The 27,791-nt window shown below is 37.7% G+C and overlaps 2 protein-coding genes and 2 long non-coding RNA genes across 4 annotated transcripts; 1 reads left to right on the top strand and 3 right to left on the bottom strand.

The window, feature by feature from the left end:
• Positions 1-3,750: 3,750 nt before the first annotated feature.
• LOC110712680 lies at positions 3,751-5,119 on the bottom strand. The gene is made up of 2 exons (XR_002509660.1): positions 4,634-5,119; positions 3,751-4,044 (listed from the first exon to the last, which is right to left on the bottom strand). It is a non-coding gene; the product is annotated as an uncharacterized LOC110712680 (long non-coding RNA).
• Positions 5,120-16,140: 11,021 nt separating this feature from the next.
• LOC110712643 lies at positions 16,141-17,287 on the bottom strand. Its single transcript, XM_021891112.1, has 4 exons — positions 17,021-17,287; positions 16,772-16,866; positions 16,393-16,618; positions 16,141-16,344 (listed from the first exon to the last, which is right to left on the bottom strand). The coding sequence occupies exons 1-4, from the start codon at positions 17,285-17,287 to the stop codon at positions 16,141-16,143; spliced, it is 792 nt and encodes a 263-aa protein (XP_021746804.1).
• Positions 17,288-22,974: 5,687 nt separating this feature from the next.
• LOC110712654 lies at positions 22,975-23,923 on the bottom strand. The gene is made up of 2 exons (XR_002509640.1): positions 23,554-23,923; positions 22,975-23,163 (listed from the first exon to the last, which is right to left on the bottom strand). It is a non-coding gene; the product is annotated as an uncharacterized LOC110712654 (long non-coding RNA).
• A 2,840-nt stretch (positions 23,924-26,763) lies between these two features.
• Positions 26,764-27,234, top strand: LOC110712642 (sulfated surface glycoprotein 185-like). The gene has a single exon (XM_021891111.1). It carries the CDS (start codon positions 26,764-26,766, stop codon positions 27,232-27,234), a length of 471 nt encoding a protein of 156 aa, XP_021746803.1.
• The last annotated feature ends 557 nt before the right edge of the window (positions 27,235-27,791 follow it).

Raw genomic sequence — 27,791 nt, 5'->3', positions numbered from 1 at the left:
CTGGGGTGGACAGGAAGGCCATGCGAGAAGCCATGGCCCGGGCCGTCCCTGCTAAGCAGCGAGATAAGCTGAGGGAAATTCATGAGGGCTTCCTCGACCCAATGATCAACTGGAGCGCTGAGGTAACTTTTCAACCCTCATACTTAGCCAATTTTTTCGTTCTCTGATCCACTAAACCATTTTCTCTTGTGCGCAGCTTTTCTTGCGGCTGACCGCCTTCCTTGAATGGAAGGACAAAGAAAACGAAAAGCTGAAGCGTGCCTGGCTTAAGGTCCAGAAGGCCCAAGATGCTGTTACTGGGGGAAACGACCGTCCAGCGCCGATATTTTGAGACCCAGATCAACGCGATGTCCGACAAGGGAACGCGGCAAGCGGAAGATCTGGTGAAGCTGGGTAAGGCCCTCGAACAAGAGACCTTGGCCAGGGACACCATGAGGCAGGAGAGGGATCAACCCCTCCTGGACGGCTAGCGCTGGAAAGAAGGGTTTGAGGCCTCAGAAAAGCTCAAAAGTGAGGTGGCCTTAGCCTAAAAAACATTTGAGGGAGGCCCTGGACGAGGCGGACGCCCTTAAGGCCGAGGTGGAAACTTTGAAGAAGTCCGTTGAGGACTTAACTTTACGGCTCCAGACACCTCGGGCCCCTAGCGCAGACGAGGTCGTCCGCATTGAACAGAATGCTAAGGATAGGCTGAAGAGCCACTTCTTCGAGGCGTTCGAGCTCATGGTGGACGAGGGCGAGGCGGCCTTTTATCAAGAGCGCTTCACTAAACGCCTCAACTTTGTCTGCCTCAGGGAAGAGGCTAAGAAGGCTGGACAACCTTTTCCTGAGCTGGACGTCACACCAACAACCTCAGAGGATGAGGAAAATGAAGAAGTGGCGGTCGGAAATGTCGGTGAAGTGGAGAGGAAGGAGGCGCCAGCTGAGGACGCGTCCCTTGCCGCTTCTCAAGAGCCCGTCCAAGGCCAGGATCCAGTTTCTGCCCCAGCCGCCCCTTGATATCAGCTCTTAGTTCTTCCCCCTTTTTTATGTTCAATTTTTAATTTCTTTATTTTCGGCCTTTTTCAGAGGTTTCCTGTAAGATATTTTGCCGCCCTTTGAGCGGTCTTTTATTAATTCAAGTTCTCCTTTCTATTTATTTCATACTTGGAAAATTTTACATACTTTTAGCATGTTTTCACATTCTCATACGCGTACTTTTTTGCACGTTTTTGTATTTTCGTACAATGGGGGGGTATGCCCCTTTATTCGGCGCTCGCCTAGTCCATATTTTGAATAGTTTGATTGACTTGGTAGAGTTTATACCTTGGGGGGTATGATTACTAGTAAGTTAATAAAATCATAGTAATGATTGCCCTTAGACTAGGTGATACGCCGAATCAACATATTATTTGGCCGTTTGATTGGCTTTATGCGAGCTGTCCGTTGAAACTATCGCTCGGAAATGCTCAAAAAAATTTCAAGTATTATCTTAACTTAAAATTTCTAAGTTTGGCTGGGCTAGAATGCCTAGGTATGCCCTTGCCCCATTAGGGGGGTTTCATAGGATACCTTACCTTATCCGTCCGTCTAAGTGAGGAACGGACGTATACATGTGACTTAAGGTCAGGTCACTCATTTTTATATATATTTTTTACGATCGGGTTGCTGTGTTGCAAGCAACCTAGTTACAAGTTTCACGCGGCGTTTCTGCGTAGACTATGAAAGTGTAAATAAGCATAAGTAGAATGGAAAATAATATGACAATGTTTTAATTTTCATTAATTTTTCAAAATTACATTGTTATGGTCGTACGGCTTACATTGCTCGGTCAACAGACCTAGCATTACATACAACTTTTGGCTAAGTACTAAAAAAAACTCAAACATAATATTTCTTCAAGTTGTCAGTATTCCATGTACGCGGAATCTGACGGCCGTTCATGGCTTCGAGACGGTATGTACCATCTCGGACTTCTTCACTGATTCGATACGGCCCTTCCCAGTTTGGGAGTCAGCTTCCTATCTTCATTTGCCCGACCCACAACCTCCATTTTCCTTAGGACCAGATCTCCCATTTTTAGCGGACGCTTTGACACTCGGCAATTGTATGCCCTTATCATCCTTAGGCGATAAATTTCATGCCGAAGCGCCGCATTGCCCCTAGCTTCTGGAAGGAAGTCTAGGGCAGTCTTCATGGCTTCCCAATTGTTCGTTTCATCATATACCTTCACCCTAAGAGTGGACTCATACATCTCAATTGGGAGAACAGCCTCAGCGTCGTATACCAAAAAGAATGGGGTTTCCCCTGTGGAGCTCTTGGCTGTTGTTTGGATAGACCTCAATACATTGACCAATCATCAGCCCATAGGCCCCCTGCCTTTTCTAGCTTGCGCTTGATACCATTGGAGATCAACTTGTTGTATGCCTCTACCTGGCCGTTGGCTTGTGGTCGGCCAACTGAAGCAAAGCAATGAGCTATGCCCTGGTCTTCCAACCACTCCTTAAGTTGAGGCGTTTCTAACTGGGGCCCATTGTCGAACACCATAGACTGAGGAACGCCAAAACGTGTAATGATACTCTTCCATATGAAGGCTGAAACATCCGTCCACTTGATGCCCCGTACAGCCTCGGCCTCCACCCACTTTGTGAAGTAGTCTACTGCTACAAACACATAACGCCTTTGACCAGATGCTGGTGTGTACGGCCCTAAGATATCCATCCCCCATTTGGCAAAGGGGAGCGGACTACTTATGGCCGACAGACTGTTAGCAGGGCGGTGGATCAAGGTTGCAAATCTCTGGCACTTGTCACCTTTTTTCACCATTTTCATGGCGTCTGACTTTATGCTCGACCAGTAGTAGCCCAGATGAGCAGCCTTTTCAGCCAAGGCTCGTCCTCCAATGTGCGAGCCACATTGCCCCTGGTGAAGGTCGTCTAGGACATCATGTCCTTTCTCAGGAGTAATACACTTCAGGTACGGCTTCACAAATGCTTTTTTAAACAACTCCCCCTGCTTTATTTCGAACCAAGCCGCTCTCTTCTTCATCAGCCAGCTCTCTTTAGGATCGGCCGGAAGTAATCCATCCTTTAGATAAGAAATGATCCCGTCCATCCAAGTGGAGCTTCTATCAATGATATGTACCGGCTCGGCATCAATACTCCTTTTTTCCTTTACCTCCCAAAATACTGATCTGGGGTATCACATGATGCTGAGGATGCTAATTTAGAGAAGGCGTCCGCCTGATGATTAGACAAACGAGGAACTTGCTGCAGAGTAAAATGATCTAAGCCCTTGACCTCCTCCTTGACAATCTTCAAGTATTTCATCATAGCCGGCTACCTTGCCTCAAAGTCTCTGTTCACCTGGCCGACTACGAGTAGGGTGTCCGAGCTTACATCCACTTTTGTTGCTCCTGCCGCCTTACACATCCTAACGCCGTCCAGGAGAGCTTCATACTCGGCCTCATTCACTAAGCGAAAATATGAATTGGTCACCGGTTCAAAACCCCTCTATGCCACCGGTTTTGAACCAATGGTCATTTGGGGGTGGCAATAATCTTATTAAAACGCCACCGGTTCAAAACCGGTGGCAAAAACAAATATTGCCACTGGTTAACTGGTGGCAATAATGCTTCCCGCAAATTTTTTTTAATGGTATTAACAAAGATTGTCACCGGTTAACCGGTGACAATAATGCCCATAAAAACAATTTTTTTTTTTTTTGGAATTTATTTCACTTAAATTGTAGCAGAAACTATATATATATGTAAAATACATAAAAACACATATATATTCATCAGTATCTAGTAATTGTACACTTTTTAAGAGTGAAAAAAACTAAATTAATAACTACAACTAAATTACTCATACAACAATTCCAATTTAAAAGATCTAAATTAATCAAATTACACAAAACTAAAATTCCAACATTAAAATAAAAAAAAATTACAATAAAAAACCCAAAAAAATTACAACATTAAAATTAAAAAACAACCCATATAACACCTAAATCAATAATCATGCATCTTTATTCTTCGATTTAACATCTACATCTAAATCAATATACCTGCATCAAACAAAAAAAATAGATTAAATAAAATAAATAAGCTGCGATAAAAAAAAACCAGAACAGTATGCATGGTACCCATAAATCGATTTAAACCGGTTAAATAAACCTAGAAAAAACACACAAAAATATAAACGAAACCCAGAAATTAAACAAAAACCCAGAAAAATAACCTAGAAAACTAAAACCCAGAAAAAAAACCCAGAAAAAAAAAACCCAGGAAAAAAAAATCAAACAAAATTCCCAGAAATTAGTAAAAACCCGAGAATTAAATCGAACTAAAAAAAATCGAATTGATTTTCAAAACGAGAATTAAAAAAAATGAGAATTAAATCGAACTCAAAAAAACAAATTGATTTTCACTAACCCAAAAAAAAAAAGGAAAAAAACCCAGAATTAAATCGAATAGAACCCAGAAGGAGATTGACTTAGAATCGATTAAAATCAATTAAAAATCGAATTAAAATCGATGAAAACACTCAAAAAAATCCAAAATCGACTAATTAACCTAGGAAAAATAATTAATTAAACCCAACAAAATCCAAAAATCGCATAAAATCGATTAATTAAACACAAAATTAAACCTAACCTCGTGCATGTCTTCGTGGTTTATTGTTTTGGTGGTGGTGGAAATGAAAGAGAAGGAGACGAGAATGAGATCAAAGATAAGGAAAATAGAGAAGATGAACAGATCGAGAGAAGGAGATGAGAAAGAGATGAGAAAGAGAAGGAGGAGAGGGGAGAGATGAGAGAGAAAGATAGAGGAAATCAGCTAAACTGCTAGAGAAGACGAACATATCGAGGGAGGAGAGGGGAGAGCAGGAGAAAGAAAGAGGAGTGGCTGAGAATGAATGAAGAGATAGGGTTTGGAGTTTATAAGGGGGGGCGGATTTTTTTTTTAATAACAAAACCACCGGTTTTGAACCGGTTGTAATAATATTTTCCCCACCGGTTTGGTTTGAACCGGTGGAAATATTATATCACCCCAATCCCGCCCTTTTTCCCCACCGGTTTTTGAAAACCGGTGGCCATTGAGCGGTGCTTTTTTACTTTTTTCTACTAGTGATTATTAGAGGCTTGGAACTGAAATCTCAAAGCATACTCAAACTTATCTCCCTCGGGAGACAAACATATGATACCTGCGCCACACCCGGTAGATGTTGCACTGCTGTCCACGAACACTTTCCAGACCTGGTCTCCGACCGGCTGAAGATCAGGCCGAGTCATCTCAGCTAAAAAATCAGCAAAGGCTTGTCCCTTGATTGATTTTCTTGGCTCAAACATAGTGTCAAAGCCTCTCATTTCCAAGGCCCACTTGAGCATTCGACCACTTGCCTCTAAAGTTGTGAATGGCTTCTTCAGAGGTTGGTCTGTGTAGACCACAATTGAATGTGCCAAGAAGTACGGCCACAACATTTTTGATACCATGTACAATGCCAAGCCAAATTTTTCAATAGGGGGGTACCTCAGCTCGGCGTTGTGAAGTACATGGCTAATAAAATAGACTGGGATATGGTGGTCGTCCCGTTCAGCAAGCAGGACGACACTTAAAGAGTGTTCAGAGATGGCGAGATAGATAAATAGCTTCTCATTCTTGAGTGGACTGACGAGCCGAGGTAATGTATGAAGGTGGCTTTTTAGCTGTACGAATGCTTCCTCGGCTTCTTTAGTCCACTCAAACATGGCTTTCTTCTTGATGGTTTGAAAGAAATAACGGCACTTATCTCCTGATCTTGTAGAAATCTACCAAGTGCTGCTAAACATCCGGTCAGTCTTTGTACTTCCTTAATCATCCTTGGTGACTTCATGTCCAGGACGACTTGAATCTTTTCAGGGTTGGCCTCAATTCCACGTTGGTCAATCAAAAATCCGAGAAATTTACCGGACTCAACACCAAAAACATATTTCTTTGGATTTAACATCATCTTATGCCGCCTGAGTTCGGTAAAAGTTTATCGCAGATCCTTTAGGTGGTCGGCCGACTCTTTTGACTTGACAATCATGTCATCAATGTACGCCTCCATATTCCGGCCGAGCTGATCTCTGAAGACTGTATTAACAAGTCGTTGAAAGGTAGTTGGGGCATTATTGAGGTCGAATGGCATAACTTTGTAACAGTACAACCCCTGCTCAGTTACAAACGCTGTTTTCTCTTGATCTTCTTCCCATAATGGAATTTGATGGAATCCGGAGTATGCATCCATAAAACTCATCAGGACATGCCCGGCCGTTGAATCAAACAGGCGGTCGATTTTGGGCAAGGGAAAGCTATCCTTAGGTCATGCCTTGTTCAGATCAGTGTAATCCACACACATTCTCAAAGTTCCATTTGGCTTCTTCACGAGAACTACATTGGCTACCCAGTCTGGGTAATAACATTGCCGAATGAAACCGGCATCCAGCATCTTTTTTACTTCAGCTGCGGCCGCCTGATTCCTTTCTTCTCCATCATTTCTTTTCTTTTGGCGGACAGGCTTAACGGCTGGTTTACAGCCAGCTTATACACGGCCAGGTCAGGGCTTATTCCTGGCATCTCACCAAAGTCAAATGCAAATACATCCTTGAACTCTCTTAGCAGTTAAATCAACTCATCCCCAAGCATACCCAAAGCTATAGTGCCCACACTAACCATCCGATCTGGTTGATTGGGGTCAAGCACTATCTCTTGGTGACTACCGGCCGGCTGGGGACGTAACTCTTCTGGTCGACCGACAGTCATTAGCTGCTATGCTTGATCTATCTTAGCCGCCTTACGCTTCTGGCCAACCTGGTATGCTGGGAGTGAGGTTCCTTCTTCTTTTGGCTCGGACGCTTTTGGTCCGCGTGCTGTAGGCTTAACGGCCAACTGATTACATTCCTTAGCCATTATATCCAGTCAGCTCTTTCACGACCAGGAAGCGGACAACCATATCTCTTCCTTCCCCTTTTTGCCTAAAGCGGACGGGTAGGTCTATCCGTCCAACCGGGTGGATAACATTCCCCCTAAATCCTACCAACGGGTGAGTGATGTCCTAAAGAGAATCCTATGGGAAGCTTAGATTCTTCAAGGCGGCCAGGCTGATGATGTTAGCTGAACTACCCGTGTCAATCAATATTCGTCCGACCTATAAATTGGTTATCTTCATAATGAATACCATGTGATCATTGTGCAGGGCTTTGACCTCCCCCCGGTCGGCCTCACTAATGATTACTTCAGGAAAGGCTCAGCCTTTACTACAACCGCTTGCATCACCTTTCCCAAGTTCCAGGCATCCTGCTTGATCCCTTTCATGGTTGGACCGCCTGAGGCGAATCCTCCTGATATCACGGCCACAAAGCCTGAGTAAGTGCTATTCTCATCATCTTCCTTGTCTTTGTTCTTATCATTTTTCTGTCTTTTCTCGGACGTGTTTTCTGTCCGTGTGTAAGTGAATTTTGACTTCATCACATAAGAGTTCAGCATGCCCTTCTTGGCTAGCTTGTCCAGCAGTCTCTTCAAATTGATACAATCGTTCGTGTCATGTCTGACGTCCTTGTGGTAATGATAGTATTTGTTCTTGTTCCTGTATTGAGTCGGGCCTCTCAGTGGCTGTGGTTTTTAAACTCAAACTTATCCTTGATTTCCATCAAGATAGAATAATAGTCCTTGTTGAACTCATACTGGGGTTCGTACGTCTTGACCTTCTTGGACTTCTGTGGCTGGCCATCGACCAACCAGACTTCTTTTCTCTTTTTCCCTTCTTTATTTTGGCCGACCGAGTCTTGCTGAGAATGTTTCTTCTCAGCCCCCTAGGCCGGGGCTTCTGATTTTGTGAGCAAACAAAAGTCCGCCGCTTCAATATAGGCTTCGGCTTCTTGCAAAAACACTTGCGTATGTCCGAATCTTTTTCCTTACCAGGTCAAATTTAAAACCATTATGCCTTAATCCCCGGATAAATTCAGAGTAAGCCATTTCATCCGGCAGATTATGAATTTGGGCTTTTTCTTGGTTAAATCGCTGGACGTACGACCGTAGGCCCTCATTCTTCCCTTGAACGATTGTTGCCAAATTAAGGCTAGTCTTTCGAGGCGGTATGTTGTATGAAAAATTTCCCACAAACAACAAACTAAGAGTAGTAAAATAATTGATACATCCGGCCGGGAGGCTATTAAACCAATCCTGTGCCACACCTTTCAAAGTGGCCGGAAAGCATTTGCACCAGGTAGCGTGACAGGGTAAAGTCGTATCCCCTAAGAAAAAGTAATACCTAAATCCTCTAACTAATGTAGATAGGGAAGTAGGGTCGAAATCCACAGGGAAACAAGTCTTTTTACTCCTAATTATTTATTATAATCTAAATTATCTAAGTAACCAATATTTTTGGGAATAAATTCTATACTATGAAGAATAAGTTTAAGGAGAAAAGGAACAATAATAAGGAAGCCTAGGGTCACAGGTTCACCAATAATTAATATTCCGGGATAAAACGAAGTAATTGATAACTAACATTGCATGAATAACATGATTAACAGGCTCTCGCAATTTATTAATCAACATAGATCTAACAGGCTCTCGCATAGATCTAAGTTCCTATTGAAAATAGCCTTTAATATTAAATTAACATCTGCTCGATTCATCAATTCAATATTGCTAAACATTCTCAATCAAATTACATCTGCTCGATTCATAATCTAATTGCAAAGAATTAAAACAATTCAATAAGAAATTATCATGCAATACCAATAATCATTAATAACAAATTATCCCTTCATATTAATTATGGATCCCCATAAACCCTAGAATAAAACTACTCACACATAATCATAGCTAAACTAATCAAATAAATAAAACAAAGCATAATCAAATAAGTAAGTAAAATAGCTGAAATTAAAAGAGAAAAAATTGTTACCAAAAGAAAACTGGATTAATGGAAGTAATTAAGAACAAAAGTTGAGAGAGAATTTAAGAGAGAGAAAATATTCTAAGTAGAGAGAGAAAGTCTAAGAAAGAAGGTCCTCAAAAATTACGTACAAATCTCGTACTTAAACGTTTCCTAAAACAAAAATTAAAACTAACTAATCAGGTCTTGAGAAAACACGCGCCCGATCGGGCAAAGGGCCGCCCGATCGGGCCCGCCTTTTTCCTTGCGCTCCCTCTCAGAAGCGTCGCCCAATCGTGCTAGACGCTCTCACGACCGGGCGCGCTATAGGCCACGCACCAGCACCAAGCATGCCGCGCCCGATCGTGCTAATCCTTGCCCGATCGGGCCCTTGCTTCACTTTGAGGCTCGGACTTCGATTGGGCTTGATTTCTCGGCCCAATCCGAATTTCCTCTTCGGGTCTTGAATACTCGGTCCAAATACCTCAGAATCCCGATTACCGAGCCCTTAATTACCGGCTCGATGACTCTAACCGTCCTTGGGCTTCAAAGATGGACGTGCTCTTCTAATTCCCGTAGTCGCTCCATGAAAAAACCCGAGAAAATGCTCCAAAGGCGCAATTTCCTACAAAACTCAACAAAGACTACGAAAACACAAATTAGTAATAAAATTGGCTTGAAAGAGCCAAAAACACTACTAATTATGACCAAGGGACGGGGGTAAATTACTATATAAAATGGACATATCAAACTCCCCCAAGCCAAACCTTTGCTTGTCCCTAAGCAAAGAGCTTATCAATGAACATATAAAACATGCTTCACCCAAATAATCAAATCAAGCATAAACAAGTCAAGGCAAATCTAATGAACATGCTTCAACATCAATCAATCTTATTCATCTAATCACCCTTCCTCCCCAACAATTGTCAAATAGAGCAAACCACAAGAGCATATAGAATTCAAGACTAGTGCTCACACACTCAACTCTCATTTATGTGGCGAGTAAAAGATGTACTTGATCACTCTCCAACCAACACCTTTAATGTGAACAATGCCCTCCCAACTCACACTCTTGTGTGTATAAGAACAATGAACGCTCAACCTACTAGTCGAATCAAAATATGTCAAGTCATAACTTGAATTGATAAACAACACTTTCACATTTACATAACTTCTATGCACAAGGTCAGAAGGTCTTTAAAGCTTGTAATGTAAGGCTAGGGTAAAGGGTAGGATAAATTTGGGAGTATGTGAGAGAAAAGCTATGCATTAACGGAGCCAAATCCTAATAAACCCATGATCAAAATAAATGATGATCACACATCTCCATCAACATAACTAACTCCAACAAAAACCACCAAATACAACTCCAATCATCATAAACAATCCCATTACTTACAAAATTCACTCATAAACATATGATAATGTAGAACTCGAGTGAAATACAAACTTTGCACTCATTCTTTTTTTTTCTTTTTCAAACTTGGATTTTTTTTCTTTTTTTTTCTTGAACAACCTTCAAATTAGAACATTTGAGCATTAAATTTTTTTCTTTTGCTCTTTTATTCAACTCATACTGGAAATTTCAACTTTGAAACACAACATATCAATATTTTCCAATCAAAAATCAAATAACAATAACTCTTCCTTTATTCCCACATTGTGCAAATAATGTGCACACCACAACTCCCTCACCACTAATAGCTCCCCCAAGCCAAGCTTGGGACTAGTAACTAATGGGGCTCATATAGGCTTGTAATGTGGCTAAATAAACAATAAAAGGGCACAAGCAACAACATGGGTAACAAGAAGGGAACAAATGTATCTAAATATTCTAAAGGCTACCTAAAAGAATGAACGCCTTCGTCCTCCTCATGTGCATAATAATAAGTCATGAAACACTACTCATAGTTGCAAATCAATACTCAAATTCATTGACATACCAGGAATTATGGAAGTATCACACATTTCCTAACCAAATTAACTAGTCAAGCACTATATTCACAAATAGTTGGCAAAATTGACGCATGTTTAGGAATCCAAGCAATTAAACTTCAAATCATGACCACCAAATCCACAATGCTCATTATCAATAACCAAGAATCAAAACAAATTTTCTCAAGTAAGGGGCACAGGGAAACATGATTTACAATTCACTGGAACGTATTTTTGGATTTTTTTTATTTTTCAATTTTTTTGTATTTTTCATATATAAGAAAGCAATAAAAACTACACTAGGAAAGCAATAAAAACTATACTAGAAATCAAATAAAAAGAGAAAAGGAAGAGAATTACCAAGCGAAAGATCACCCCCCCAAGACAAATCAAGCAATGCTCTCATTGACTTGGGAGTGTAGCCTACTCCTCATCCTCATCCATCCTCGAATAGCCCCCTCCGTGGCTCCTCCATGGCTAGAGCCACCACCACCATAACCTGAACCACCTGCAAAGTAGTTAGGGTCCACACTCCCCCCCAAGCCCACCAAAAGGTACATCGGTCCCATAACCATGGACCGATGAGTAGTCTGCATAGGTACCATAGGCACTTGGGTTCGTATATCCACCTTGCGGATATTGAAACCAATCGGGAACAAGTGAATCGGGGGGAATAGCCCCCTGACGGGCATAATCATCATACATGGGGTATAAATCCCTCCCGAGGTTCCTCTCCACATACCCCACCTGTCTATCTAGAGACCCTACTCTAGTGTCCAAGTCCCTAACCATACCCTCAACTCTCCCTTGCCCCATCTCAATCCTATCTAATTGGCTCCTAAAAGCCGAAAAGTCATAAGGGGCGTTGGGGTCAATGTTGTAGTTGGTAGAGGAAGTGGGAATATCATATGTAAAGGGTGGAGGTGGTGGGTAGTGTGGTGAATGGTGATGAGGTGAGGGGTCTATGGGAGATTGGTGGGGTTGAGGTGAAGGGTGAGGTGGTTGAACCTCACCTTGACCGTTAATCTCGAAAGTGTAAGAAGGCTTCCCCTTCTCAAATTTGGTCAAGGTGGGGTTGGGCAAAGTGAAAGCATTATCCCTTCTACCTGATTCCCGTTGAATCACCCACCAAGTCTCACCTCCCATGACATTAATCCAATTAAGGCCACCTAAATAGGGTAGGTCCATAATAGTTGGGCCGGCTACCTTACCGTCATTGTTAGGGACAAAGTTAAGGTGTTTGACCGCTGTGTGAGTTACTAGGCCACCAAAATAAATGGGTACCCTAGACCTACCTGCCTCGGCCGCATTGGCCACCCGTTGGAAGTGGTTGGCCATTTTGTGGACTATGTTGAGCTTTTCACTCCTAGGAATCATGTATGACCCTAACAATTCAAGCTCATCCCGCCTAACATTAGCGGGTTCATGCCTTCCAAAGATGGTAATGCCAACAAACCGTTGCCAAAAATTTGGCACGGGATGTTGTATCCAAGTGCCCTTGGCATGTTGGAGGTTCAAATTAGCATCCCCCGTAAGGGATTGATAGACAACGCCAATGTTGTCTTGGGGAGGTTCAATTGGCCTATCCGATTTTAACTCAAAAATTTGCCAAATTCTTTCAAGGTCAATCTAACATCATTATTAAGTAATATAAATTGAACATGAGAAATTAAAGCATTAGATTTTATGACGTTAAAACTAGAAACGAATTCCAAGGTTAAGTAATCATAAGTATCGTAATGCATGTTAAAGAAACCACTCATGCCAATTCCCTTGAACAACTTTTCTACATGTTTATCAATTCCTAATTTAATAAGGGTGGGGTGATGAAAAAAACGAGTAGGAATTACCTGCCTCGAAGTGAGGTTGATCATCCTTTGTTTTTGCTCTTGGGTGGTGATGACCACCCTCTCCCATCCCGGAACTTGCAATTCCGGGTCAATCCTTGCTTCTTGTTGCCTTGAGCTTTCCCCCCTTACAGTTCTTGATATCTTAAGAGCCATTTGTGATTAGAAAAGTAGGAATTGGAGACTTTCTCTCTCTTAGGGTTTTGAGAAAATTGAGAGAAAGTGGTAGAAATTAGGTGTAGATTGTAGAGAAAGATGAAAGGATTAAAAATATGCAAAAAATTTTGAGTTTTGATGGAAGAATTGGAGGAGATCTTGGAAATAAGGAAGTTTGAAGGTGTAGAAATGGAGGTTTTAGAGAGAGAAAGTAATGGTGAAGAAGATGAAAGAAGAAGAAAGTGAGGAAAGAAAGAAGGGGAAAGAATATAGAGGACGTCCAAAATAAGGCGCGCCCGATCAGACAAGCCTCGCCCGATCGGGCGAATAATGCTGATTTCCAGAAACCTGGTTGCGCACCCGACCGGGCGAGCTCCGCCCGATCGGACCCTTGCTTCACTTTGAGCTCGGACTTTGATTGGGCTTGATTTCTCGGCCCAATCCAGATTTCCTCTTCGGGTCTTGAATACTCGGTCCAAATACCTCGGAATCCCAATTACCGAGACCTTAATCAACGGCTCGATGACTCTAACCGGCCTTGGGCTTCAAAGATGGCCGTGCTCTTCTAATTCCCGTAGTCGCTCCATGAAAAAACCCGAGAAAATGCTCCAAAGGCGCAATTTCCTACAAAACTCAACAAAGACTTCGAAAGCACTAGAAAACACAAATTAGTAATAAAAATGGCTCGAAAGAGCCAAAAACACTACTAATTATGACCAAGGGACAGGGATAAATTACAATATAAAATGGACATATCATAGCGTCATCTACACTTTGCAAGTACATCAGGTTTCTATACGAGGTGATGTGTTCTTCTGGGTTGCCCGTACCATCATAAGCTCCCATAAGTACACTCTTCACCTTCGGCGGCTGAGGGGCAGTTAAAATATCTTGCGAAAACGGAGGCGGCTTATCTCCCAAGGTCAGAAGGCGCATCTGTCAATCAATTGGTTGTGGCTGTACGGACGGTCCAGCCAGGTAGGGAGCCTGGCCGTACGTCTGCCCGCATGGCCCATATTGTCCGAAGACTTGAGGATTCGGCTGCATCAAGCCATTGAATCCCTAGGGAGGTTGATATTGAAGTGATTGAACTGGAATAGGAGTTGGAGTGCGGACGACTGAAATAGGAGTTGGAGTGCGGACAACTTGACTTCGGCTTGAGATGGCCGTGTTGGTATGCTGGGAGATAAAATGATTTGAAAAATCATTTGGCATAGTTGGAGTTGAGGCCGTGTCCGAGTAAGCGGCACGTTCCCGCTGCTTATGCCGAAGATAATCCCTTGCGTCCTTCCATTGTCTAGACGGCTCAGGCTCCTCTCTTCGAGGCTGCCTACTCCTCCCCCCAGCCGATTGTGTTTTCGCTAGCAGATCAGAAAAATTTGTCCGTGGTACCCTTGGGGACCTTCTAGTCAGCCTACGAAAGGGGTGTTCCCTGTTGCATCAGCCGCTTTGCTTTGTGCTTTCTTTGGAGCCCTTTGTCCCTCTCTCCTGGGAGGCTACCTAGAGGTAGAGGCTCCATTGCTCTCAAACTCCTTCCTAAGCTTGTTGAGTGCGGCCTTCAGAGAGGCTGCGGTAACGGGAGGGTCATCAGCTTCTTGAAATGTGGCAATCAGCGGATCGCTGGTACGGATTGTAGGGATTATATCCTCTACATGTCCGTCCTCGCCGGGATTAGGTGTTTGACCGTCTATTGCCATAGCGTACGAGTATCCCCACAGACGGCGCCAAACATTTCGGGTGTTTTTTGGATTTCCTCGGATACTGGTCACGCTCTTCTGGCAACGAGACTGATACACCTACAAAACAACTAATATTCCGTTTGTCGGAATATTTGCCTCCAACGATCAAGTCAGTGATCGGAAACGGAAAGGGCTAGAGAGAGAAAGTAGAGAGAAGTTAGAGCTATTAATGCTCTTTTTCTTGCAATGTCTAAATCCACTCCCCCATCATAAATGATTGGGGTATTTATAGGGGTGGAGCTGGTGCCCCATTTTAGGGTTTGTACCCTAAAATTGCGTGACGTGATTGGCTGCGCAATCGGAGAATGCCACGTGTTGCTTTGGAGGCGCCGCTTTGCGACTTTCAATGATATCTCTCGGGATTTGGGCCCTGATGTAATTAGGCCTTTTTTTACGTGCTGATCTGAGGGGCCAAGTATGCTCTAAACACGTGGCGTCATTCTGTAACGACACGTGTCACCCTCTCATTGGGCCACGTGGTGCTACAGAATTGGCCAAATCTCTTTGAGGGCTTTTAAGCTGCACGCGTGGCATCTTCCCATAGCGACACGTGTCGCCCTTTAATTGGGCCACGTGTCGATATGGGACTGGCCCACGTGTGAGGGGTATTTTTACCCTCAACAGTTACTTTTACGCAAAAAAAAGGTAAATTTAGTGGGTAGAAAGGGTAACTTTAATTTAGCCATAAAAAGGGTCACTTCTATGCATGAAAAGGGTAACATAAGTTCATGTGAAAAGCTGCGTAAATGGTCACTTTTTTATGTGAAAAGGGTCACTTTTTTCTTGTTAAAAGGGCCACTTTTTGCTTGGAAAAGGGTCACTTTTTCTATTAAAAGGGTCACTTTTGTAGTTTGGATCCTCTGATCTTGATTTAAAAGGTTCACTAATTAAACATGTGCTAATAATAGTGTCAATCACATTTTCATTAAACTAGTCATAGAGTAAAAAAAGAAAAAAAAAAGTTTTACAATACAAAGTATATTAATTTTGAAAAAAAAAATTGATTTAAAAAAGTTCCTAAAAGAGTCTCAAGTTAGGTGTTTTTTATCCAAATTCTGAATGTGGAGGTGGTAGTGCTGGTTTTCTTTTTCTCTTGCTTTTTTTTCAAGACCTCCTTTTGCTCTCTTGCCTCTTCCTTATGTTACATCCCTTTTTGGATCAAGTATTTTTGGTACACTTGTGCTTGTACTCAATGCCGAAGAAACATCATTATTGTTGTGAGTGTTGTTTGCCACATCAGGAATATTAGAAGCAGCTTCCGTACTTTCTCTCTGAGCAGCACTAGCAAGTAAGTCTTCCACCATTTTAAAACTATTTCTGAAGCTTTCTTCCATAAATGCTCTTGTCTCTTCATTCTCTTGACTCTTTAAGATTAATTTGTAGAATTTCCTCATCATTGTTTGCCTCCATTGGAATATATTGCTGTGTAGGATCCTGATTCTTTAACCTATCCTATGCTTATGTTTTTGCAAACTTAGTCCATCTTTTTGAAACATACTTGTCTGGTATTCTTGTTACTAAATGCAAGTGTAGAATTCAGATGCAATGATAACATAACCGTCCAGATGATTCAAAATTTTATCAAGTACACCATACACTCTGGCTCTCATGTATATAGTTTACTTGATTTGCAGACCATGGCTTGTCTTCTAGGGCTACCTGATAAAGTAGGCATTCTTCATTTCTTCCTATCATTTGAATAGTTGTTGCCATAGAGTATCCAAACTCCTGTTCAAAATCTCTAAAGAGTGACAAAGTGAAAACCTTTTCACCAAAATCATTTAGCTACATTTAAACTGCTATAATTTATGTACTTATCAGTTAACTTTTTACCTGTGTAGCATGCTTTAGCATTCCAGACAGTAGCAATGAAGTGAATGCTATTGACTTGCTACAGGTAAACTCATTATATTTCTCTGTGCTTCTCCAACGATTGGTTGTCTTCTTAAATATGGTATAAAATTCTGTCAAGGTATTTGCGTTACTTGCTCTGAATCCTATAGCATGATGAGTGCTTTCACTCCTTTGTGACAATAAGATTCCTGCTGAAAAGAAATCTCTACTAAGGGCAGGACATCATTACTCTTTCAACTCGTACACTCTTTTGTACCAAGAGTGTACTGTCAACTCATAATTTTGCATCATTGCCTGCCATTTTGCTTCAAATTCTTGTTCTATCACACACATCTTTAAGCACTAGTTGAATGCATACTTGAATTCTTTGTCTTTTTTAAGAGCCCCAAATCTGGTTATGGCATTTTGTTCCAAATGCCAGATACAAAGTGTATGCCTTGTATTAGGAAGCACCTACATTGAAAATAAAGGGGTCGCTTGATGCTATTAAAAGGGTCACTTTATGCAGTTAAAAGGGTAACTTTATGTAGTTAAAATGGTAACTTTATGGGAAAAAAAATTATTATCATAGTTTAAAATCTGTATAATGTCAATATAAATCTTTTACCTGCTCAATTGCATTTGCCATTGCTTGGTCCTGGTCAGTGAATATTGAAGTTGGTGTTCTATTCTCCATAGCTTTCAAGAAGGTTTCTAGTAGCCACACAAATGAATCTGTTTTTTTATTCCCAATAAAAGCACATGCAAACATACAATTATGCCAGTGATTATTTATGCTAACAAATGGAGCACATATAAGATTATATCTGTTGGTTCTGTATGTTGTATCAAAGACAAGCACATCTCCATATATCCTATAGTCTTCTAGTATCATTGAATCTCTTCAAAAGATATTGGAAATTCTTCCTTCATTGTCAAACTTCACTCTAAAAAAGAAGTTTGGATCCTCTGATTGTTCCTGATTTAAAATGTTCACTAAATTTGAGCATCTCCAGCCTCAATTTGTTCTATTCTTAACCTTGAGCAGAAATTCAGGTGATCTACAACACTATAACCTACATTCTGTTCTCCTCCAGCCTTTGTAGCCATGTAATTGTAAGTGTTCACTATAGTTAGACCTGAAGATTTCATTATTTTAATTTCTTAAGCTTTTTCTTCTGTCATTTTTCCTTCAGAACGATGCAAATAATGCCACTGTGACCTTGTTAGCTCATGGTTATGCTGAATAACATGAGCCACTACCTCAAACTGTCCTTCTTTATTCACTTTTGCTCTTATGCATGCCTTGCATTTCGAACTTGTTATGGCTACTTGTCTTAGCTTTCTTGTTTTTACATTCACATACTCTTCATCAACCATTTCAACTAACTTTGTTTTCTTGTCACCTGAATTTCTCTTTCCTTCAGCAGAACACACATAATTTTTCTCAGTTACTATTTTTGTTTTTGTTCTGTATCTAGTTGTATGCTTTCTTATTGAAAACCCCAGTATAGCAGCATGTTTTTCATACAATTCCAAAATTTCTTCAAAAGTTTCTCTTACCACACCAAGAAATGATCCTTTAAGTTCTAAACCATAAGCATGAATTGGATTTATATCAGGATTTAATACAGACATATCAGATAATAACCAAAGGTATCATATCATTCAAATTGGAGGCAACAAAAGGGTAAGATTTGTGTGAAAATAGGGTCACTTTTATGCATGAAAAGGGTAACATTAAGGCATACAAAGGGTTACTTTTTGCATACAATCTGAATTTTCTGCATACAATCTGAGGGTAACATTTGTGCATAAATAGGGCCACGTTTATGCATGAAAAGGGTAACATTTATGCATTCAAAGGGTTACTTTTTGCATACAATATCAAAAGTTTATAGAATTTACCTTCAATTGCATTTGATTTGGTTGTTTATTCTGAATTCGAATCAATTGATTTACTAGGAACCACTTGATTTTCTGCATTGTCAATTGCTTCTTCTGCATCATCTCCATTGTCTGGATTGTTGTTATCGTCAATTATTGGTAATAATTCATCTCCAAAACTCTAAGTTTCTTCTTCTTCTTCTATAATCGATCGATTTAAATCGATTTTAAATTCAGTTTCAATTTGCCTCTGTTTTTGTAGCAATTCGTGGATGAGATTACTGCAATTTGTGGTATCGGAAGTCGAATTCTCCATAGTGATTGAATTCTCCAATTTGTGCGTTTTTTCACTTTTTCTCTCCTCAATTGATGATCGAATTCTGCAATTTGTGCGTTTTCTCACTTTCTTTAATTTGTCCTTAATTGATGATCGAATTCTCCAATTTGTGCGTTTTTTCACTTTCTCTCTCTTCAATTGATGATCGAATTCTGCAATTTGTGCGTTTTCTCACTTCCTCTCTCCTCAATTGATGATTGAATTCTGCGTTTTCTCAATTTCTCTCTCCTCCATTGTTGTTCTGCGTTTTTTTTTATTTTTATTTTGAGGTATGAAATTCCGCAAGTTTTGTTTTTTTTTTTTAAAAAAAAACAGTAAATGGGTGGTGTGCGGGGTCCCCGATTTACAATAAATATATTGTAAACCGGGGGCATGCAAATGGGATTGACCATATATTTATCTCAAATTAGTTTTATACTTATATTTTTTGAAAAATATTTATACTTCATTATTTCCTCGGTTTTTTTAATTGATATGTTTTGACTTTTGACATATTATTCACAAATCCTACTTTAACTAGTTTTTGATAAACAACTATGATAAAACATACTACAACATAATAATCTCGTGAATTTTGTTAGAACCGTCTCAAAATAATTTTTTCATAACATCAACTTTTTGCAATTTTGACTAATTGATATTTAGAAATAAACTCATTTAATAGTCCATTGATAAACATGATAAAAGAAATATGCAACTAAAAAAACAAAGGAAGTATTATTTTAACACACCTCTCTTATTTTCACTACTGAGACTCCAAGAGTGAGGTTCCCACGCACACCCTCTCATACTCAATTTGATATATTCCTATTTTATTATTTTCTATCACTTCTATTTTTTAATAGAATAACAATTGATAATCAAATAACAACTTAGCATTTTTTTTACGACAACTTAGCATAATTAATACTTCGTATGTAGCATATATATATTAATTTTCAAAACTGATTTGGGATGGAGAGTATATGTATTTCTTTTTTTCCTTTAATTCTTCGAGATAAGTTGTTAGGCTACAATTTTGGAAGAATTTTTCTTTAAAAATGTTACTCCTCTATTCTTGTAAGATGTGTTCTAATTAAGTTATTTTCATTTATCTTATCTCATATGAATCTATGAAACCTTATTTTAATCTCTACTACAAAATATGCAATAGAGAACGTCTGAAATAGGCAATATAGAACGCCTTAGAGGCGTCCTATTTGATAAGACGCCTATTTGAGGCGTCCAATAGGGTGCCTTATAAAGTAAATAAGACGCCTATTTGAGGCGTTCTATATTCAATACAATACATAACACCTATCCAAGGTAGGCGTTTCCAATTGTATCCACTAAAAGATAAAAAAACCAGGCAAAGAGAATGCCCATCTCATATTAGGCGTTCTATAATCATATGAAAATAGGACGCATGTCCCAGTTAACGGTCCTCTTTTCTTCGTTTTTTTTCAAAAAAAAATAATTAGAAAATATTTAAATGATTTTCAGTACATTATTTATCGTAGTTAAGAGCATTGCCACTAATGGGCATTTTTTTTGTTGCCCAATCTCTCTTTAACCACTTTCTCACTCCTCCCCATGGGCATTTTCTTGGTCATTTTTATTCTACACCAATGGTCAAAAATTATAATCCCCACCATTCTCTCTCCTATTTTTAACCCTATACCCCACCAATATTTATCTCTCCTACGCATCATTAAATTTGTAATTTAGTATTTCTTAATTTTATTGTTAACAAAATTTTGTATTGATTAAATTATTTATGAGTAGTACAATATTAATTATTTTTAATATTAATTTTTGCAAAATGTATTTTTTAATAAAATAATAATATTTATTCTTAACTAAATTTTTTTTATTGATTAAATTATTTATGAGTACAATATTAATTATTTGTGTCATTATTTTATGCGAAATTTCATTTTTCATTAGTACAACAATAACGATTACAACATTGGAACATAATGATCGTACACCAATCATACAAACCAAATAAATTAACGATTACAAAACTATTTACTCAATGGTTGTATAAAACAAAAACTACAATTGGACTTGACTACTTTTTGGGATTTGACAGTTCAATGGTTGATAAAACCAACCACTTGACTCATAATTGTATAAGACAAAAATCTACACAGTAGCTAGTACTTCACTCATAATTGAACAAAATATATGAAAATGTAATATAATTTGATAAATTTTTGGAACATAATTAATAATAAAAATTAATTCATTGCAACATAAAATAAACAAAATACTTGAAATCATAATGCATAATAAACTACTCTACTTTCCACCATACACTTCTTGAATTAGTTCCTCCTTCCACGCTTCTTCAGTTGGTGTAAGTGGCGTCGTTTTGGACATTATTGCTTGCAACATATCAAATTTCATCTTCTTCTCTTGTAATTCGACCTGTTTGTTTTTCCTCTTTTCCTTTTCCCTTTCAAGCTCCAACCTTTGCTGCCGTAAATTTGCCTCAAAGCTTCTAACTTCAGTACAAGCCTGTATCTGTTCACCAATACTTAAAATTGCACTATCATGAGCAATAGCTTTTCTCTTACGCTTAGCCTTTGCTTTTTTTACCCCGTCGGGTCTGGGTATACCTCCTGATGAAAACCCACCAACGGGAACATCTCCTTCAGCTTCACTGTCAGTTCTCGATCTCTTTCCACTTCCACTGCTATCCTCGGTGTCCCCTTCCGGACGCAGTTGACAATCCTGTCGTTCCTTTAGTGACAATGCCCATCTGAGTTTAGGCCTCCACTTTGGGTCATTCTTTATCATTTCCCAAGCGTGGGGAAAACAAAATTGTGTGGTGGTTTGGCTAATATATGGAACAATTTCGAGGCCTTTTGAATTCGATCAACTTCGTTGAATCCACTTCCAGTTAACGGACCCGCTTCATCATAACAACTTGTCCATAACAGTACATCTGCCGCCATCCTTCTCCTACGATTCTCCAAACTCTTCGCATTTCTGCGTGGTAGTATTTATGGCTTCTTAGCTTGAACCATGTCGTACGCCGCAGATATTTGTCGCCAAAGTTCAGCAGCTTTCATGCCCGTACCCACTATCGCATTTCCACTGTATTTTAAATATAGCCTAATAAGAGCTTCATCTTCTGCGACTGACCAAATACAACTAGCTTTAGCGAGTTGTTGGTTGGAACCCACCCGCATTCTTTGAGTCGACGGAGGGTATTGAGGTGTCTCAGGCACATTTTCTTCTTGGCTATCATCGTACTGAGAGTTACTTCCTTGGTAGACAGGAGGTGATTGCTCGTAATCAGTGTTTTCAGTTGGAATTTGTGGAGGTATTTCAAGTTGTGGAGGTATTTGTTGTTGTGGAGGATTTTGCAGAGAGGAGTTGCTCAATCTTTGTAGGAAAAGTTGAAATTGAGGTTGATTCATGAAATTCTCATCAAAATCATTACAATTTTGAGAAAGTATTGAGTAAAAAAGGTTATTGGGATCCATATCTATTTTTTTTTATTAATTTCAAAAACTAACACAATAATAACAATAATAATAGTAACTATTATAAAAATAATAATAATAATAATAATAATAACAAAAATAATAACGAACAACAATAATAATATTAATAAGCTAAAATAATAACAATAATAATTATACTTCCAATAATAATAATAATAATATTTATTTTAATAATGATAATAATAATAATAATAATAATAATAATAATAATAATAATAATAATAATAATAATATTAAAAGGATGACTAATTATGAGGGAGAAATTGAGAGAAAATGTAAATACAACAAATTTATGTGAATTTTGAAAATATGAAAATATAGGCAAAATGGGTCTCTATTTGTAGAGAATTTTTTTTTCTAGCCGTTGGTATATTTTTTTTTAATTTTATAAGCACAAAATACCCGTTACAAAATTGTTACCGTTGCAATTATCAGGAATTTCCTGATTGGTCCAACTCACCTGACAGGACGCGTGTCAGCGCCTGATTGGGCGTGCTGACGCGCCTGTCAGGGCTGCCAAAATCAATTTTTTTTGCTTTTCCTACCCTCAAAACGCAGCGTTTTGAGGTCAAGCAAAGCATACGCTTCCTCAAAACGCTGCGTTTTGAGGTATGCTTAGCAAAAAAAAATTTAAATGCAGCTTGCACTTGGGCCTACTTCTTCTTGGTCAGTTTTTTAATTTTGTCCAAACTTTGATCAAAAATTGATTTGCCCATGGGCATTTTTAATTTAGACCATTGATGGGGAGTTATTTTTTTTTTATTAAACCCCAAAAATTACCCATGGGCATTTTTCTCCCCATTGGTGAGAGTGCTCTTACATTTGCTATTCCGTAAAAATAGGCTAAATCAAACAAAATGATACGTATTCTAAATTTATAACTCATACTCGTATTATAGTCTTTCGTATAATACAATTCTACTTAAAAAAAAAAATTAATACAGTAATTGAACTTCTCAATACTCTGTATAATGGAGAAGAATGCGATAAAAAATTAAAAAAAAAAATTCGAATCAAATAAGTCGGCTATTCTTGCTTCCATTGATGAATCTGCATCAAAAGGAAAACAAAATTATCAGATAATTCAGGATAAAAAAATTTAGTACTACTCGTAAATAACTATTCAGTTACGGATCTTCATAAAAAAAAAATTAAGAAGAAAAGCAATTTAATTTTTTTGAAAAAGACAGTATGCAAAAACCTAATTATTTCCCCCAAAAACTCAGACATTGAACCCAGGCCAAAACCAAAGCAATACTCTTTAAAATTAATCTGTTTAAAACAAATTAAACATCTATGGATTAAATAGAAACTATATTAGATCGAAAATAAGAAGAAGAAAAAAAAAAGAAATTTTCGCTAATTTTCAACAATATTAGCTTATTCAAAAGCAAATCGATAATTTTCAAGATGAAATTTCAAAAAATCTATTATTCATACCAGGCTAGAGATGAGAAGTAAACATTAGAAAATCAGAGAAGAAATCGCAAGACGAAAGATGCACCGCTTCCATTGACAAAATCGGAGCCAAAGGTGGCCTGAAATCGACCTTGGCGATAAGAGAGTTTGGTGAAGAACGGTGGTGAAGGAGATAGTCTGAAGCTTAAAAACTAAGACAAGAAGGAAAAAGAAGTTATGGAGAATTATTTTTGGTTCAAGCTTAAAAAAGAATTGAAATGGGTGAAGGTGGGTTTATGGGAGTTTATCAATTTTGTTTGTGGGAGACGATGGAGATCGTGGGTTCTGAAGGGAAAAAATGGAGGGCTGAGATTTAGAAGGCTAATGAAGAGGCGCACAAAGAGAATAAATGGGGTTAGGTCGGTTAGATTCATTTTTAAACTAAAGAGGCGCTAGAACGTTTCTCTAATAGAAGCGTTTTGTTTGACTCTTCTTACAAAACTGTGACCATTCCTAGGCGTTCTATATTATGAAGTTAGATTTTGCTTATATTTTTTATATTATGTGTTAAATCAAATAAAACTGTTGTTAAAGAGAGGTGTTCTGTATAATTCAGTTTATAAAACCGTCCTCCAACAAAGGCGTTTTATATAATTCTATAGAACGCCTACCCAACTTGATAGTTTTGTATTAAGTGTCACTTTTTCCACTTTTTGTGGTAGTGAATTATAATCATATAACTAATATACTTCCTCCGTTCTGTTAATATTGCAACAATGGACTTTTTGCACTATTCATCACTCTTGTTTGACCATATAATATAATTTATACGTTATGCAAAATATAGTCATGTGAGATCTTATTGGATTCGTCTCATAATATACTGTCACAATATCAAATTTTTATAATTTTTATTCACACAATTATAAATATCTAGCTTATAAAATATGCATTGGGATGCGTAATTTCTTCCTTGTTGCAATATTAATAGAACGGAGGAAGTATAAAGCTAAACTTTTAGTCAGGTCACGAAATAGCGACACTTGGCATTCTAACTTTTCGCCAAGTGTCGCGCCACTTTAGATAAATTTAATTAGACTTCATGTGATAAAAAAAAAACCGTCAAGTGTCGCGACACCTTGGATAGATTTCATAAGATTAAAAAAAATTAGGTAAGAATTCTATAGGATAGAATTTTTTTTTTTTTTTTTGAAAGACTATAGGATAGAATTTTAGAATAAGATTATTAGTTTAGAGTTATATTTTTGATAAAATACCAAATAATAAATTTATAATTAGGACACAAGACAACATCATTTAGCATTTTAATTTTTCGCCAAGTATCCACGTTGGATCAATATAGATTGACTTTGTAGCAAAAAGAGTTAATTTAGAATTCTATTTTCAATCAAATTGAATTACAATACGTAGTATAATTTTATCTTAAAAGTCCATAAACTACCCGGGCATCGACGGGGCACAAAACTAGTTTAATTTAAACATGAGTAATTCTTATCAATAGATAGCTCTTTAAATTTAAATTTAATACAATTCTTTGACACTTTCACAAAATTTTAAGCAAATCACGTTACTAATTGTGTTCCTTTTTACGTTATCATATGTTGAATAATTAATCTTTAGAACAAATTGTCATATTGTATTTTTTTTAAAAATAAAACCTTTTTAACAGAAGAATAAAAAAATGTATCAAAAAAATAAATATATCAACCTAGTTAAAATAAAAATATCATATAACTAATATATAAAGCTAAACTTTTAGCCAGGCGACGAGGCAGCGGCACTTGGCGTTCCAACTTTTCGCCAAGTGTCGTGCCACGTAGGATAGAGTTATATAAAATTCAACTAGATGAAGCCCGTGCGATGCACGGTTTGTTTGAATTTTTTAAAATAATTTTTTTATATGTAAATTTATGTGCTAAAAATTGTTAAATATTTGGATAAATTCCTGATGTCAAGAGATAATATTTAATATTTAGTTAATTTAAACTGGATAATCTCATTTGCAATTTTGCTTACGTGTTAGTTAAATTATTTAATTCTAAAAGAAATTAATAATCTCGTATTTAATTGGCTACCACTAAAATTTATTATCTTACGTGGCGCGCTGAAAAAATTAAATCCTACGTGGCTCTCGAAAAGCTCGAGAAAAAACTCCCCTTTATATATATATATATATATATATATATATATATATATATATATATTAGATTTGTAGGATAAAAAAGTTAGTTTAGAATTTTATTTTCAATCAAATTTGGATAGAATTTTAGGATAAAATTGTTAATTTAGAGTTTTATTTTTGATAAAGTACCAATATTTCATAGGTACAAATTGAAGTATAATTTTATTCAAAAAATAATTAGATTATAATTCTCAAAAATTATCATATAAATTTAATTTTTTTATGTCATAAGATATTTTTGGAGCGAAGGAATTAGTTTAAAGTGTAAAACATCTATTTATAATATATACTAATCGGTTAAAATAATATACTTCACAACTAATAGATATTTTTTGGAGCGAAGGAATTAGTTTAACGGGCTTTGAACATTTAAATTATTTAATTTATTATGTGTTTATTTTTTTAATGTATTAAATCGAACATTTCCGCCAATATTAGTATTAGTCATTACATGCCTACTAGATAGCAAATCGTCACAAAAGCACATCAATAAACTAATTTTGTATCAATGGTATATTTTAAAATTTGACATATAGATTAAAAATTTATCTTTAAATTCATTAAACAACCCAAGTATCGCATTGGCACAAAACTAGTAGACCGATAAAGGTAAACCATCATAATAACTTTTGTGTATCCCAAAAAAGAAAAAAGGTGCATTAACCCAAAAAAATATTACTTAACTATAAAGCCCAATCAAAACCAATGAAAAAGAACTCCTAGTCATTCCACCTTGTCATCTTGAATACAAGCCAAAAACCACCTAACCAAGAAACCCACTTTTTCTACATCCTACGCATCCTTCCTTAGCTAAATAATAAAAGCACATTCTATTACGTAATTGCAACATTCAAATCATATCATATCATTTTACGACCTTAATTCAATTCCCTTCAAACTCAAACTCACACTTACACATTACCACAATACCACCCACTTTCCACTTCATACTTTGCACCAAATTAAAGAAACTTCACCAACAATAATCCATTATTTCCATAACAAAATTTCAAATAATTTCCTCCAAAATTAACTAACCCCTAAAAAACATGTCATTACCACAATCACAAAGATCATTTTCATGTATCATACCAACCATATTACTGATTATTATTTTTATATGTCCAATAAATGGATTTGAATCAAGGAAGCTTGATGAAACAGGCTCATCTTCCGACCCAAGTATAAAGTGTGGTGGTTGTTCACCTTGTGGTAATCCATCATGCTACTTGAGTCCACCACCGCCAACGCCTTCACCACCACCACCATCACCACCACCACCGCCGCCTAAGAAAAAACCGGTCTCGCCTTACTGCCCACCACCACCTTATTCACCAGGAACAGGTAGCGGCGGTAGTGGTGGTAGTGGCGGTAGTGGCTTTGACTACATGACCGCGCCCCCAGGCCAACTCTACCCTGTTGTTGATCCCAACTATTCCGCTTCACCTCGGATTTTTGCAGCTGCTACAAATCAACTATTTGGGTTTGTTTTACTAGGATTTTTAATTTTGTGGTCTTAAATTGCACATATTATACGTTTTATGTTAGGCCAAAAGGGCTTGTTAATTGTTGTCATAGGTTATCTGTATTATTCTCTGTTTCACTTTCACACATGATCTGTTATACGTGTAATAAACAAGTTACTTAGAATTTGGGTATGTAAACCATGTATTGAGAATCGATTCCATCGGTCGAGCAGTTAAAATCGTTGTAGTAATAGAAATTTGTCTAATTTCTTCTTTTGAATTGATATAGTTTATGAACAGAGATTAAAAGTCTTGTGATACTGTTTCATCGGAAATTCTCAATTTTCACCCTGATTTATTAAACAAAGTGTTTCATATATATACATATATTAATAAACTTTGTTGTTACTAATTGAGATTTTGTGATTCATTCATTTTTTAAGTTCTATGAATCTATGTTTGGTAGGCATGATGCATAGAAATTAGTTGGTATATGGATCTTATTCCCTTAATTCGGAAATAATTGTTAATTATACTTAACGGTCCATAATTAAGCACATGTGACAATTTTACTCAAAGATTATTCTTTAAAATGGTTCGACATTTATTTC

The sequence above is a fragment of the Chenopodium quinoa genome, unplaced genomic scaffold (assembly GCF_001683475.1).
Source record: "Chenopodium quinoa cultivar QQ74 unplaced genomic scaffold, ASM168347v1, whole genome shotgun sequence".
Classification (NCBI taxonomy): Eukaryota; Viridiplantae; Streptophyta; class Magnoliopsida; order Caryophyllales; family Amaranthaceae; genus Chenopodium; species Chenopodium quinoa.
Note: the sequence above shows the minus strand (reverse complement) of the source record. Positions and strands in the feature narration are given on the sequence as shown.